This window comes from Ochotona princeps, chromosome 14, assembly GCF_030435755.1.
Source record: "Ochotona princeps isolate mOchPri1 chromosome 14, mOchPri1.hap1, whole genome shotgun sequence".
Taxonomy (NCBI): Eukaryota; Metazoa; Chordata; class Mammalia; order Lagomorpha; family Ochotonidae; genus Ochotona; species Ochotona princeps.
In genome coordinates, this window is record NC_080845.1 from 16,186,744 (window position 1) to 16,200,070 (window position 13,327).

Below are 13,327 nucleotides of genomic sequence, written 5' to 3' on the forward strand. Positions count from 1 at the left end.
TGCACCTGCTGGTGAGCAAGGACCACCCCATCCCCCTGGGAGCTTAAGCCTCATGTGAGTGAATGTGGAGGGTGGGTGGGTGGCTGTCAGGTGGAGTAGGCATTGGCTGCTTTGCTTTCCTTAGGAGCTACCTCCTGTGTTTAATGATGCCCTTAAAAAGAAGTAAGCATTTTGTTATGCAAACGCAGAGAGAAGGGAGCTGCATGGAAGTAGGGGCCCACCCCACAGGTCACCGTCCCCTTCCCTTTGCCTTTGCTTGCCCCTGCATGCTGCACACACATTTTAGTTAAAGAACAAGGACTGGAGCCGTCCCTGCAGGATTCTAATGGACCAAGACCATATTCCCAGAGCTGCCCGGATCCCAAAAGTGCTATCTCAGTAATCTTGTTTTTCTTTTGTTTTGCCAAAAATAAAAATAATAAAGCAAGTGGCCAAGGATGACACTGTTCCTGCTGTCCAAGGCCCCATGCATGGAAGGTACATCCGCCTTCAAAGAGAAGTTGACATCAGAGGGTCAGCCTTGGCCTCAGCCTGAGTGACCATCAGATTTTTCTGGTCCCAGTGCCTCGTGATGGGGACACCACTGCTGACCGCCATATCCATGCCCTTTAGTTGTCTTAGGTTTCTAGGGCCACCTTGCATAGACTATTGGGGGTGGGCAGCCCATGAGAGGCTTAGTGACCCTCCAAGCCCTATGCATGACAGCCGGCTGTGGTATTCTCGTCAAAGACGCTCACCTGCTCTCGCTTCTCAAGGTTGCCGCGGACCTATTTATAGCACTGGCCAAGAGGATCTACTGTTGCCAGCGATGGAGAATACAAATGACACTCGATGCATTGTTTTCATTCTGGCCCCCACTTTCCTTTTAATCCCTTGGACGGTTCCTTTCTGTGACACGGTTTTCCTTCTCCATGGAGACACGGCTGAGAGGGCTCTGCCATTTGGTGAGCCCCTACTGTGTGCAGGGGCCCTTGGATTTCATCAAACTCCTGGCTGAATCCATGCTGCGCAGAGAGCAGCTGTTGTCCTCCCCGTTTCTCACCTGCGAGCCCTGTTTGGCTCCGTTTTTAAGCCAGGGACTCTAAGCTAATGAGAGGGGAAGGTGCAGCATGAAATGCCATTGTGTGTGCCCTTCCCTGGCATGCTTTTGCATTCAACTCTTGCCAATTTTGCAGATCAGTAGTGGCTGCAGCACGGTGCTTGGAGAGGTCATGCTGTCTTTGGGGATGGTATTCATTTTCCTATCCAATCAAACCAGTCTTTCCTTAAGACCTATTTTGTGCCAGACAATGCCTCATTTCTCATGAAACACACATATCAGAAGGACCTACTGTGTGCTCTGGACAGTTCCTTGTTTGTCACCAGACACAAGCATCACAAGGAGTCACAGGACCTACTGTGTACCTGGAGATGCCACGTGTCCCCCTCTGGACTTGAAGCATACCTGTTGTGTCCCCTCTAGGCCTGGGACACAGCAGATCTTCTGTGAGCGCTTGTTGGATGCTTATTCTCACAGCATGTCTAGGAGGGAACAGAGGAGGCAGACCAATTGGGACAGCAAATGGACATAGCAAGCTGTGCCCTGAAGAAGGAGGAAGTGGTTGACAGGAGGAGGGTCAGGAAGATGGGAGGGGCATGGGGGGACATGGTAGCCTAGGGCGACACAATGGCCTAGTGGGGACATGGTGGCCTAGGCTTCTGCTGACACCACCTGTGTCCTGGGTCCCGCTTTCCACTTCTGGCTGATCCTGGATTTGCAGTTTCCCAGAGATTGAGTTTTCCTGACTGTCCTGGCAGGGGTGCCCTGGGGATGGTAAAAGAGCACTGTCAATCTCTTGCTGCTCATCATCTCAGAAATCTGCAGCAGGTAGTTTGGAAGAGCTGCCATCCTTCAGTGAATCCTCCTCCAGGGGCTGCCGTTTTGCTGCAAGGGGAGGCGAGGAGGGCTCTAACGTTGTCTTCCTTGGGGAGAAGCTCACAGGCCAGAGCATCCTCTCCCCTGTACCCCTGCCTGGGCAGGGCTCCCACTGCCTCTGCAGGCCTGGCCATGGGCATCCTCTGCGAGAGTGCAGGATGCGAGCAGAGCCGGAGCTCCACAGGCTGGGGCAACCCGGGAACCATTGAGGTGTGAGTTGTATTTGTTGTATATTTGAAAGTCATACAGAGAGAGAGAGATTGATCTTCCATCTGCTGGCTCATTCCCCCACATGGATGCAATGGCCAGGGCTGGGCCGGGCTGAAGCCAGGAGCCAGAAGCTTCATTGGAGTCTCCCACATGGGTGCAGGAGCCCAAGGACTTGGGCATTTTTTGCTGCCCTCCCAGGCACATTAGCAGGAAGCTGGATGGGAAGTGAAGCAGCCGGAACTCAAAAAAGCAGCCATGTGAAGTGTTGGTATCACAGGCAGTGGCTTAATGTACTATGCCACAATGCTGGGCCCACCTCTTCCATCTTACTTGTTCCACTTTTTTCCCCACTGATGTTAAAAGCAGCATACTCTCCATGTAAAGCATCTAGAAAGTACTGAGAGACAAACAGAGCAAAATACTGTCACTCTGAATCCTACCACTCAGAAATTGTGCTAGCATCCTAGCATGGTGTCTCTCTCTGTTCCATTCTCTTCCCTCCCGCATGATTTTTCTCTTCATATCGTTGAGATTACATAGTTAGACCTGGTTTGGCAGCAGCCTTTTAGCCTGACCAAGCGTTAAAATGTGCTGCATTTCCACAGCATTGCAAATGCGTGACAAATAGAAGCTTAATGGCAGCATTAAAATCACAGTACATGTGGATGCCATTGCTTGGACACACAACTCCACCGTAGGGGACGTTGGTCAGCTGGGGCTGCTGCTATTGCCAAATGCTATAGAAGGGGGACTGAAACACAGAAATGTGTCTCTTGATGCTTCTGAGGACCAGCTACCTGAGAGCAGAGTGCCAGTCTGTGGGGCTATAGTCAGAGGCAGGTAGGGGCCACTTTCTTGCTGTGTCCTCCTCACATGGAGGGCCAAGAGCAGGCTTTGGTCTCTCTTCTCCCCAAGCTGTGGATCACACCATGACAGACCCATCCTCACAGCACCCTCCGATGGCCTCTCTAAGAATTTTTAGTTCACCACCACGTTGTGGGCAACACTTCAACATACACACAGCAGGACCCAGGGTGCTGAGTGACCGGCTGCCTCTCAGCCACAGGTGCATGGTAGCATGGCGCATCTCAGCTTCCACCTGACACAGGGGAGTTTGGAATTCTCTAAGTGTGCACTTGTTCCATCCTGGTACAGGTGCTGTCTGCACACAGAACCAGTGGCCATGGGAGAAACCCCGTAACAGCTGTTCGGGCGGGTGATTTCCCTCCGTAACTTCATCTGAGTGGTGGAACTCCCATGCCCCAGGATTGGATCCTGCATTGATTCCGTGAAATAAGGGTGGGTGCAGAGCTGAGTACCTGGCCCACAAGACCCAAGGCAGATGGCAGACTACCCATGCCCTCTTGACCCTCTCATCTGATGACTGCAGTCCCTAAGACCACTCCCAGGTTCTGTGGTCCACTACAAAAGCTTACGGGACTTGGCAGTCATCCCTAGGTGTCCTGGGAGACTAATTCCGGGATGTGCTATGGATATTAAACTCCTCGGATGTTCAAGTTCCTTACGTAAAATGATATAGTATTTGTACATAACCTAAACACATCCGCCAGTATACTTGCACTTAAAATCTTAAGTTATTTATAATACCTACTGCTATGTAAATAGCTATAAGCCTGCATTGTCAAGGGATCATGACAAGAAAAAAGTGCCTGTATGTGTTTGGTACAGATGCAATTTTGGTTTTAGATTCTTTGGCAGAAAGAGACAGAACTTGCACCTGCTGATTTGCTCCCGGCCTGCAAGAGCTGGGTTGGGCCTGGAGCCTGGAACTCAGCTGGGTCTCCCCTGTGGGTGGCAGGGACCTGAGTGCTTAAACCATCCCCTGCTGCCTTGCAGAGTTCACATTAGCAGGAAGCTGCTTCGGAAGCGCACCCAGGACTCTGAGGTGAGATGTAGATATCTCAAATAGAAGCTTAATGTCTGTGCCAGATGCCTACCCCAGACACAATTTTTAAAGATAGTTTTGGGGCCTAGTGTGGTAGCCTAGTGGCTAAAGTCCTTGCCTTGCTTGCTCTGGAATCTCATATGGGCGCTGGTTCAAATCCTGGAAGCTCCACTTCCCATCCATCTCCCTGCTTGTGGCCTGGGAAGGCAGTCAAGGATGGTCCAAAGCCTTGGGATCCTGTACGAGCATGGAAGACCTGGAAGAGGCTCCTGGCTCCTGGCTTTGGGTCGGCACAGCTCTGGCTGTTGTGGCCACTTGGGGAGTGTATCGACGGACAGAAGATCTTCCTATCTGTATATCTGACTTTCCAATAAAAATAGAATAAATCATATATATATATACACATATATATACATATATATACATATATATACATATATACATATATATATATATATATATTTGGTGCCCTGTTGGTTGAATATATAAATCCAGAATCCATAGCTACAGAGAACCAATTGTATTTGCATTATTGGCTAATAATGTTTTATCCCATTGAAAGGGTTCAAAGTGGGCTGTGGCACAACTGGATAAGCTGCCATCTGCCATGTCTGATGCTACATTGGAGTGCCAGTGCAAGACCTGGCTGCTCCACTTTGGATCCAGCTACCTGTTAATGTGCCCGGGAAGATAGCGGAAGATGACCCAAGTGCTTGGACCCCTGCCACCCATGTGGGAAGCCCAGATGAAATTGCTGGCTCATGGCTTCAGCTTGACTTAGTCCTGACCATCATGACCATTTGGGGAGTAGACTAGTGGATGAAGGATCTCTCTCTCTCTCTCTTTCAATATCTCAGTATCTTGATCTCTCTCCCTCTCTGTTTCTCTCACTGCTGCTCCCCAACTCTGTAGGACTCTGCCATTCAGATAAAGAATGAAATCTTTAAAAGCAAAATACAAAGTAAATAAGCACAAGGAAAGGTACAGTGGGCAAAAGACCAAAGGAAAGCAGGTACAGCTTCAGGGGTGAGACCCATGGGAAACGCTTAACCCCTCCAGCTCCAGTTGAGACATCCATGTAGAATGGTGCCTATCAGGGAAGCTCGCTGGGGAGCACCCACAGTTTTTACTGCTGGGTGGTCACATAACCACCTGAGCCTGTTTTCACATTCCTGATTCCCAGAAGGAAAGCAGGTGTTGGGTACAGTCCAAGCACAGTGACTGGTGACTTGAGGCGGTCAGAGCACTCCAAGTCAAGATTCTCAGACACCAGCCCCGGGCCAGCCTAGAGCAGCCCTATCCAGTCGAGGCCTGCATTGTCCCCTCTCCTCTGCACGGGTATCCTGGGAGGTGGCATTTCTGGTTTTCCTTTTAAGATTTATTCTATTTATTTGAAAGGCAGATTTAGCAAAACATAGAAGTCTTCCATTATTGGTTCACTCCCCAAATGGCCACAATAGCTGGGGCTGGGCCAGGCTGAAAGCAGGAGCCAGGAACTTCTTCTGGGTCTGCCGCTTGAGTGCAAGGGCCCAAGCACTTGGGCCATCCTCCACTGCTTCCCCAGGCTCATTAGCAGGGAGCTGGATTGTAAGTGGAGCAGCATCTGTATAGAATGCTGGTGTTGCAGGCAGAACCATTGCACCATTGTGCCAGCCCCAGAGATGCAATTCTTGGGCCATTAAAGCATAAGAGTGGGCAAGTGTCTTGTTTCTCTAGAATAGAAGGAAGGGCTAAGAGGAGCCAGCAGCAGCTACACCCAGGTCTCCCACGTGTGTGGCAGGAGTTTAGTCACTTGAGCCCCCTTCTGCTGCCTTCCTAGGAGTAAATCAAAAGTGGAGCAGCCAGGGACACCTGCAGATATATGGGATGCCAGCTCTTCGGGTCATCCATTACACCATGTCGGCTTCCAAAGCCCTCAATTGTTTGTTTGTTTGTTTAAACTGAGTCATACAATTGGTCCATATTTATGGGATGCCATGTGATGTGTACAGTGTGTATTGTTTAGTTATGACAGATGTATCTGTGTCCTCCAAACCAGGGCTGGCCTCCTCCTCCATGGGCAGGGTGGGAGAGAAAATGAAGTCTAGATGGTGGGGGTGAGGGTCCCTCACGTCACATGACTCACTTCTAACCTGTGTGTCCTGTCTCTCTAGGCTCTGAAGGGCTCCAAGAAGTTAGTGTTGTCAGTGTACTCAGCGGGCCGCATCCCAGGCGGCTACGTCACCAACCACATCTACACCTGGGTGGACCCTCAGGGCCGCAGCACCTCCCCACCTGCCGGCCTGCCCCAGCCCCATGGCAGTGCCCTGAACCAGCCTGATGGGGACCGCAGGAGCACCCTGCACTTGTTACAGGGTGGGGATGAGAAAAAGGTGAGTTACCAGCCCCAGGGCCTCACAGACTTGAGGTTGAAGGCTTGGAGTGGTGGGTAGAGTTGGGAGACAGGGAGGGAGGCTGGCTGCTGAGATAGCAGCTTCTTGTACGCCAAGGACACAGATGTTGCTGAGAGCCTGGAAGTGGACTTGAATCCATCTGAGTTCTTTCCTGCCCCCTCACATCCCTTTTGAATAGGTTTGTCATCTTCTGTTGGCATTTTTCTAAAAAGATGTATTGTTTTATTTGAAAGTCAGAGTTCCATCTTCCATCTGCCCACATGACCACAACTGCCAGGTCTGAGCCAGGCGGAAGCCAGCAGCCAGGAGTTCTGGGTCTGCTATGTGGGTGGGTCACGGGGTCCAAGCGCTTGTGCCCATCTTCTACTGCTTCTCCATGCCATTAGCAGGGAGGTGGATGGGAAGTAGAGCATCCAGGACACAAGCTGGTGCCCACATGGGATGCCAGCACTGTAGGTGGCAGCTTTATCTGCTGCTGCACAATACTGTCTCCTGTGGTGCTCCTTGACCTGTGCGATGTGCATTGTGAGCAGCCAAGCTGATGCCAGGGAAGAGCCACAATGGGAGTTTCCTTGAGCGGTGTTTGTGCTGCTCATAGCAGAGGTACAGAGAGCTCCCAATCTGCTCCAGACTCACTCTGGCATCCAGGTCCCCCCATCTGCCCTCTGCCAGGAGGCCCCTGCCTTCTCATCGTTCGGTTTGGCCTTAGCAGGTGCCTAGTGCAGCACTCAGGAAAGGGAAAGAGAGAAATTCCAGGGCATCCATTCAGCTACAGGTGCTTGAATTCCCTCTGGTCCTGACCTAGACATGGAGCAACACAGAATTGCCAGGCCCCCTCACTTCACAGAACACCCTTGGCAGTGTGTGCTTGGGTTATCAGTGACAGAAACCCTGGCCATCTTCTGCAAAGTAAGACTGTGCCCTCAGGATACGGGCATCCCTGGAGGGAATCTGGGGAGCTCAGAGTGCAGATGGGAGGCTGGGGCACGCCCCACAGTGTGCTCCCTGTGTACTGACCTCCAGAGCCCACCTCCCGAGAGGGCTCACGGGATTGGCTGGCATGTAGATGGACAGATTCATCCAGACTGTATTGTCTGTTGACACCATGGAGTGTCCCCACCTGAAGAAGACCGGGCCTGGGTGTGTTTTCTTTCTGTCCTTTTTAAGAAGATGTATTTTATTTATTTGAAAGGCAGAGTTACAGAGAGAAGAGACAAAGAGATCTTTCATCACTGGTTCACTCCCTAGAGTGAACACAATAGTTGGGATGAGGTCATGCCAAAGCCAGAAGCCTGGAATGTCCTCAGAGTCTCCAACGTGGGGACAAGGACCCAAGCACTTGGTCCATCCTCCACTGCTTTCCCAAGTGCATCATTAGCAGGGAGCTGCATTGGAAGTGGAGCCATCAGGCATGAACCAGCACCTGTGCGAGATCCTGGCCTCACATAAAGCAGTTTTGCCCAAATGCCGCAACACCAATCTCTGCTTTGTGTATTCAAAAAGAAGACTGAAGTGCTCTCCTGTTGTCTCCACCTTCTCTCTGGGTGCCGCTTGTGCTGTGTCTCATGGTTGTCCCTGGAACCAAGGACCTAACTCCCGCCGGCAGCTCTCTGATGTCACAGAACATTAACGTTGACAGGCAAGAGACTGCACGGTGGGACTCCGGGCCAGGTGCCCTCTCTTGGCAAACTCTCTCTCAGCCCTCCTTTCCCCTTGTTCCAAATGAGAAAATGGAGGCACAGAGAGACTGATTGAATGGTTCCCAGGCCACACAGCTAGTGAGTGGTCGGGACAGGGTATGCTGCTGTTCTCGGCCTTGTCCCTGGCTGGGCAGTGTCACAGTGGCAGCTCCCTCCCGCAGGGCCTGTCTGGTCTGTGCACTGACCATCAAGGTCAGCATCCAGAATCTGCTCAGAGGAATGATGGTGCCAGGAACAGCCAGGGCTCAGCCTGCCCCTGCAGCCTCTACCTGCTCAAGTGTCCGAGAGCCCCCTGGGTGGCTTCCCAAGTCTCATTCCCCTGGGCGCGCTATCCTGCAACACCTACAGCTCCTCTAGGCTCAGCTGCCTGCAGCAGCTACAGAAACAAGATGGACCCTGCCCCCTTCTGCTCAGCCTGGCAGGCAGGGTGCTCCGGGCTCAGTGGCGCTGAGGTAGAAGGCTATTTTTGTAACTTTCTGACTCTGCGACCTTGTGTAAATTACTTAACCTTGGATGAATCACTTAAGTGTCCCTGACTGTGATTTGGGGATCATTACACCAGCCGTAGGGGGCTGATTCAAGGATTAGTGATCACATACAGAGCACAGTGCTTGGAATGTAGTGGCCAGTAGTGGCCATCAGTTCTCCAATGTTGATAAGGTACTAGGTGCTTTTTGGACTTTCCTTCCCCCCTCCCCCACCAAAATATTTATTGAGCTCCTTGAATGGGCCTGGAGCTGCTCTGGGTCCTGGAAACTGCAGTGAACAGCTGAAGATGGAGACTTTCAATAGCTTCCTTCTAACATGTGGTAGGGCGTTAGAGTAAGAGACAGGTCTAGGGTTGGACCATGGCATCCTAAGCTAAGCTAAGCCAGTTCGAGTCCCAGTTGTTCCACTTCTGATGCAGCTCCATGCTAATGTGTGTAGGTAGGCAGTAAAGGCTGTCCTAATCCTTGGGCCCCTGTACCCATGTGTGAGACCCAGAAGTTCCTGGCTTTGGACTGGTCCAGTTCTGGCCATTACAGTCATTTGGGAAGTGAACAATGGATGGAAGACCGCTCCATCTTTCCTTCTCTCTGTAAATATGCCTTTCAAGTTATATATATGTGTATGTGTGTGTGTGTGTGTGTGTATAGAATATATATACATGTATATACATTCTGCAGTACATATATACATATGTGCATATATATGTACTGCAGAATGGAGGGAGGGAACATGATAAGGGTATGGGGTAGGTTCATGTGTGAATGAGTGGAGTGTTGAGGGGGGCAGAGAAGGCCTCCCTGACAAGCTGGCACGGTGAGTCAGAGACCGATGAGGGAGTACCGTGTGTGCCCGTCCTGTCGATACAGAACGTGCCTGGTTGGGGAGGCCTCGAGGCCATGGCAGGGCCCTTCTGAGGAAGAACAGAGCAAGGTGGCAGGCAGTGGCTTCAGCTTGCATCTGGGAATTGTGCCCTTGCAGAGCTTAGAGCAGCGGACAAGGGGTGGGCCGAAGCAGGTGGGATTCCTGTAGGACCATGCTGGCTGCAGGTAGATCAGGGGTGATGTGAGGAGTCCAGCTGTCCTAATTGCCACAACGTGCCAGAAACACCAGCAGCTAGGGTTGTATTTGGCTGCAGGTGGCACAACGTTTGTATTCCAGGTGCTTCTATGAGAGATCTTCACAAAGTTCACGACCAATGCCTGTTAACTTCATTCTGCTTGCCCGTGAGCTTTCTGAAGTCTCTTCACACCATGAAGGGGGTGGTGTGGCCTCAGGTTTGTTGTTGCTTCATGGCTACAGGATGGCAACCTGTGCTGCTGCCATCACAGCCTCTCCCAGCCTGGTCCAAAGCAAAGTGGATGGAGGGAGACCTTCCTCTTCCTATGCCACTCTTTTCTGGGTGGAGGATCTTTCCCCCAGACACCTGCTTCCTCCCTTGTCTTGGCCAAGAAGCACCCATGTGTTCATCCCGGTCTCTGGCAGTGTGAAGCAAGGTGTCCCAGACCAGCGCCATCTTTTGGGGCTGCTCCTGTTGCTGCTTGGGCAGAGTCGGGGTTCCATGGCAGAGCAGGAGACAGCCTATGGCAGTGCCAGTTCCGGGCAAGTGGTGCAGTTCTCATTTTGTCAGTGGACCAACTATAAATTACAGAAGCCGTGGAGAGGCAGGATCTGAACCCAAGCCCTGTGGGTGGAGAGTGCTGCAGGTGGACCAGGCTGCCTGCTGTGTGAATCTTGACCTCAGTCTTGCATCCCTCAGTTTTCCCACCTGGAAAATGGGGCACTCTCAGAGTAAGGCACCTACTCAGCTGGATCCTGCCTAAGTCGCTGAGGCTGGAGTCTCTGCTCTCTTAGGGAGTAGGGGAGGTAAGTGAAAGAATCTACAGCCCAGGCCTGTCTCGGGGACTTGTGTGGAAGAACTTAGGCCAAAATTGCTTTTTAGGAGCAGAGACCTGGCTGGTCTCCCCTGGGGCTGAAAATCCCTGCTTGTCCCGGGAGCAGTCACACTGCTCCCTCTGGGTCGCATGCCTGAATGTGAGCTGGGGCCAGTTCTGTATCTAGCCAGGGTTGTCCGGAGACATTCACACTTTGTTTCGTCCATTCTCCTCTGGTCCCCACGCACAGTGCCTGGAGGTGTGTGTGTGGGTGAGGCTCGCCAGCCTCTCCCACGTGTCACCATTTAGGCCCCAGCACTCCACAGGCCTGGGCAGTGACAGTGCTGCCCCTTGTCCCTGGAGCACTCCTCTTCTTCCCCTACCCCACCCAACCTGCCCAATCCCCACTCACCATGGATGCATCAGTCAAGTGGTGTGTTCTCAGGTCATCTCCTTCAGAGCCTTTACCTGCAGCTGTGCCCAGAGAGGGGAAGGGGCTTGCCCAAGGTCACCCAGCCAGCCAGAGGCAGAGCTGGGGCAGAACCTGGAATGTCTCAGGGTTCTTGGAGGTCTTGGTCTTGGGCCTCATGCAGGCTGGAATCAGTGTGGGATGATTCTGCAACGACTGTGCCCCCCCATCCCCCCACAACACACACACACACACACACACACACACACACACACACACACACACGGGCATGGCTAACAGTGTCTCTCCCTGCTGCAGGTGAATTTGCTGCTGGGTAACGGCCGCTCCCTGGGCCTTACCATCCGAGGGGGCGCTGAGTACGGCCTGGGCATCTACATCACCGGCGTGGACCCAGGCTCGGAGGCAGAAGGCAGTGGGCTAAAGGTAAGGGGGACCTGGGCACAGAGCTCCTGGCAGCTTCAGCAGAACCCTTAACACCTCACCATGAGCACTGCTCTGGGCCTGGGGAGCCCTCTCTTGGCTTGCAGCAGCAGGGCACCTCCCACATGGTCCTAGGCAGTGGGCCAGCCCGAGTTACTCCTGGCTGCTATTCTGCAAACAGTGCTGATGTCAGCGATCGCCCTGACCTGTGTGTTTATTGTGGTGCCTGGAGATGGAAGGGGAGAGAAAGCCATGGCTGGTGTGGGGCTTGCATGGGGCAGCTCCCGGGCTGGCATTCAGTCTGGGGAACAAGCAGTGATCGGATGTGATCAACAAGTGTTTTAAGGAAGGGCATCCGGTGCCCAGCATTTGCGATTCGTTGCCCATGTCACCTCCCTGAACTTACAGGTTGCCCTGTGGAGTGGATTGTTTCTTGCATGTTTCCCAACTGGGGACGCTGGAGCCCAGAATAGTGAAACCAGTCTATCCAAAGTCATACAGCGGGTAGGGCAGGCTGGAATGTGACCCCAGGCCATGGTCTGCACATGCTTCACTGATACCTAGGACGTATGTTTGGTCTAAACTCTGATGCCAGGGATGCCATCACAGCAGAAATGTGGGCACAGGTGTTGTTGGAGCCAGGCCTGGATAGGGAAAGGTGGATGAGACAGGCAGGTAGAAAAAAGGAGCTGGGGTCAAAGGGAAGCAGCTGGCTGACCACACACCATGGGTGATGAGAGGGATGGTCAGCCTGCAGGCAAGACACAGTCTCAAAGCCCAGATGCAGCTGTGTCTGCAACAGAGGGGGCGGTGTACCTCAGCAACAGGGGCAGGCTGGATTCTCCACATAGGAACAGCAGGCCCAGGAGCTGCATCCCAGCAGATGGACACAGCATGTACACAGCATGGTAGAAGGACTCTGGTCTTGCAGGGTCAAGGCCCAGTTTAGCTTGGGACCTGGGAGAGTTCCTCTATTTACATAAGTAACAAGCTACAGCCCTTTCTCAGGATGACTGGGAGGGAGGGCTAGATAAGGAGCAAACATGCATTCCAGTGAAGGTCATGGTAAACATTGCTATAGACCGAATGTGTCCCTGCGGTCTCCTGTGCTGAAATCCTCTCCCCCAAGGTGACGGTGTCAGGAGGCAGGGGCTTTAAGGGGGTGACTAGGTGGTGACGGTGCGGCCCTTGTGAACAGAATGGATGTTGTTGTTAAAGAGGCCCAGAGAGATCTTCCCATCTCGTCTGTGGGGATGCACAAGGAGTCAGCTGTGAACCAGGAAGCAGGCCCTCCACAGACACCTGCACTCCAGGGCTGTTCTGTGAGTCACATGGTCTACAGTACTCAGTTATGGCAGCGTGAGTGAACTAAGACAGTCATCATCATCTGCTTATACACAGCACAGTGAGCATCATTATCATCATCATATACTTGATACTGTAAACAGCATACTGAGCATTTGTGGTGCACCTCCTCTTTCCCACGCTTCACCCCACTCCATTGTTAAATCTCGTAATACCCCTACGAGCAGGTTCTTTGCTGAGCCCCACTTCTTAAAAAGATTTACCTTTTTTACTTGAAAGTCATAGTTATGGAGAGAGAGGAGAGACAGAGATCTCCTGTCGCTGGCTCATGCCCCAAATGACTGCAATGAGCTAGGCTGATCCCAAGCTAGAAGCTGCCAGTCTGCCATTTGGGTGCAGAGGGAATCAAGTCCATGAGCCACCCTCTGCTGCTTTTCCTCGGCTATCAGCAGGGAGCTGAATCGGAAGTGGAGTAGCTGGGACTCCAACTGGCACTCATATGGGATGCTGGTGCATAGGCTGAGGTTTAGCATGCTATGCCACTGAGCTGGCCTCTTAAAACCCCATTTGACAAGTGCAGCATCAAGACTCACAGAGTCACAGAACTGTGCTCTGTACAGGCTTTAATTAATTCGTCTTCTTAGAATAAATATAGATTTGGCAAAAAGTTACAAATAGGGTTTCCATT

General features: G+C 52.2%; 1 protein-coding gene across 7 annotated transcripts in view; it reads left to right on the forward strand.

Moving 5' to 3' along the window:
• WHRN (whirlin) overlaps positions 1-13,327 on the forward strand; it is an 83,216-nt gene that overhangs the window by 21,032 nt on the left and 48,857 nt on the right. For all 7 annotated transcript variants that reach the window (XM_058672324.1, XM_058672325.1, XM_004594945.2 and 4 more), the window contains exons 2-3: positions 6,185-6,403; positions 11,212-11,337. In XM_058672324.1, coding sequence (XP_058528307.1) covers positions 6,185-6,403; positions 11,212-11,337 — 345 coding nt within the window. The remainder of the gene's footprint in view (positions 1-6,184; positions 6,404-11,211; positions 11,338-13,327) is intronic.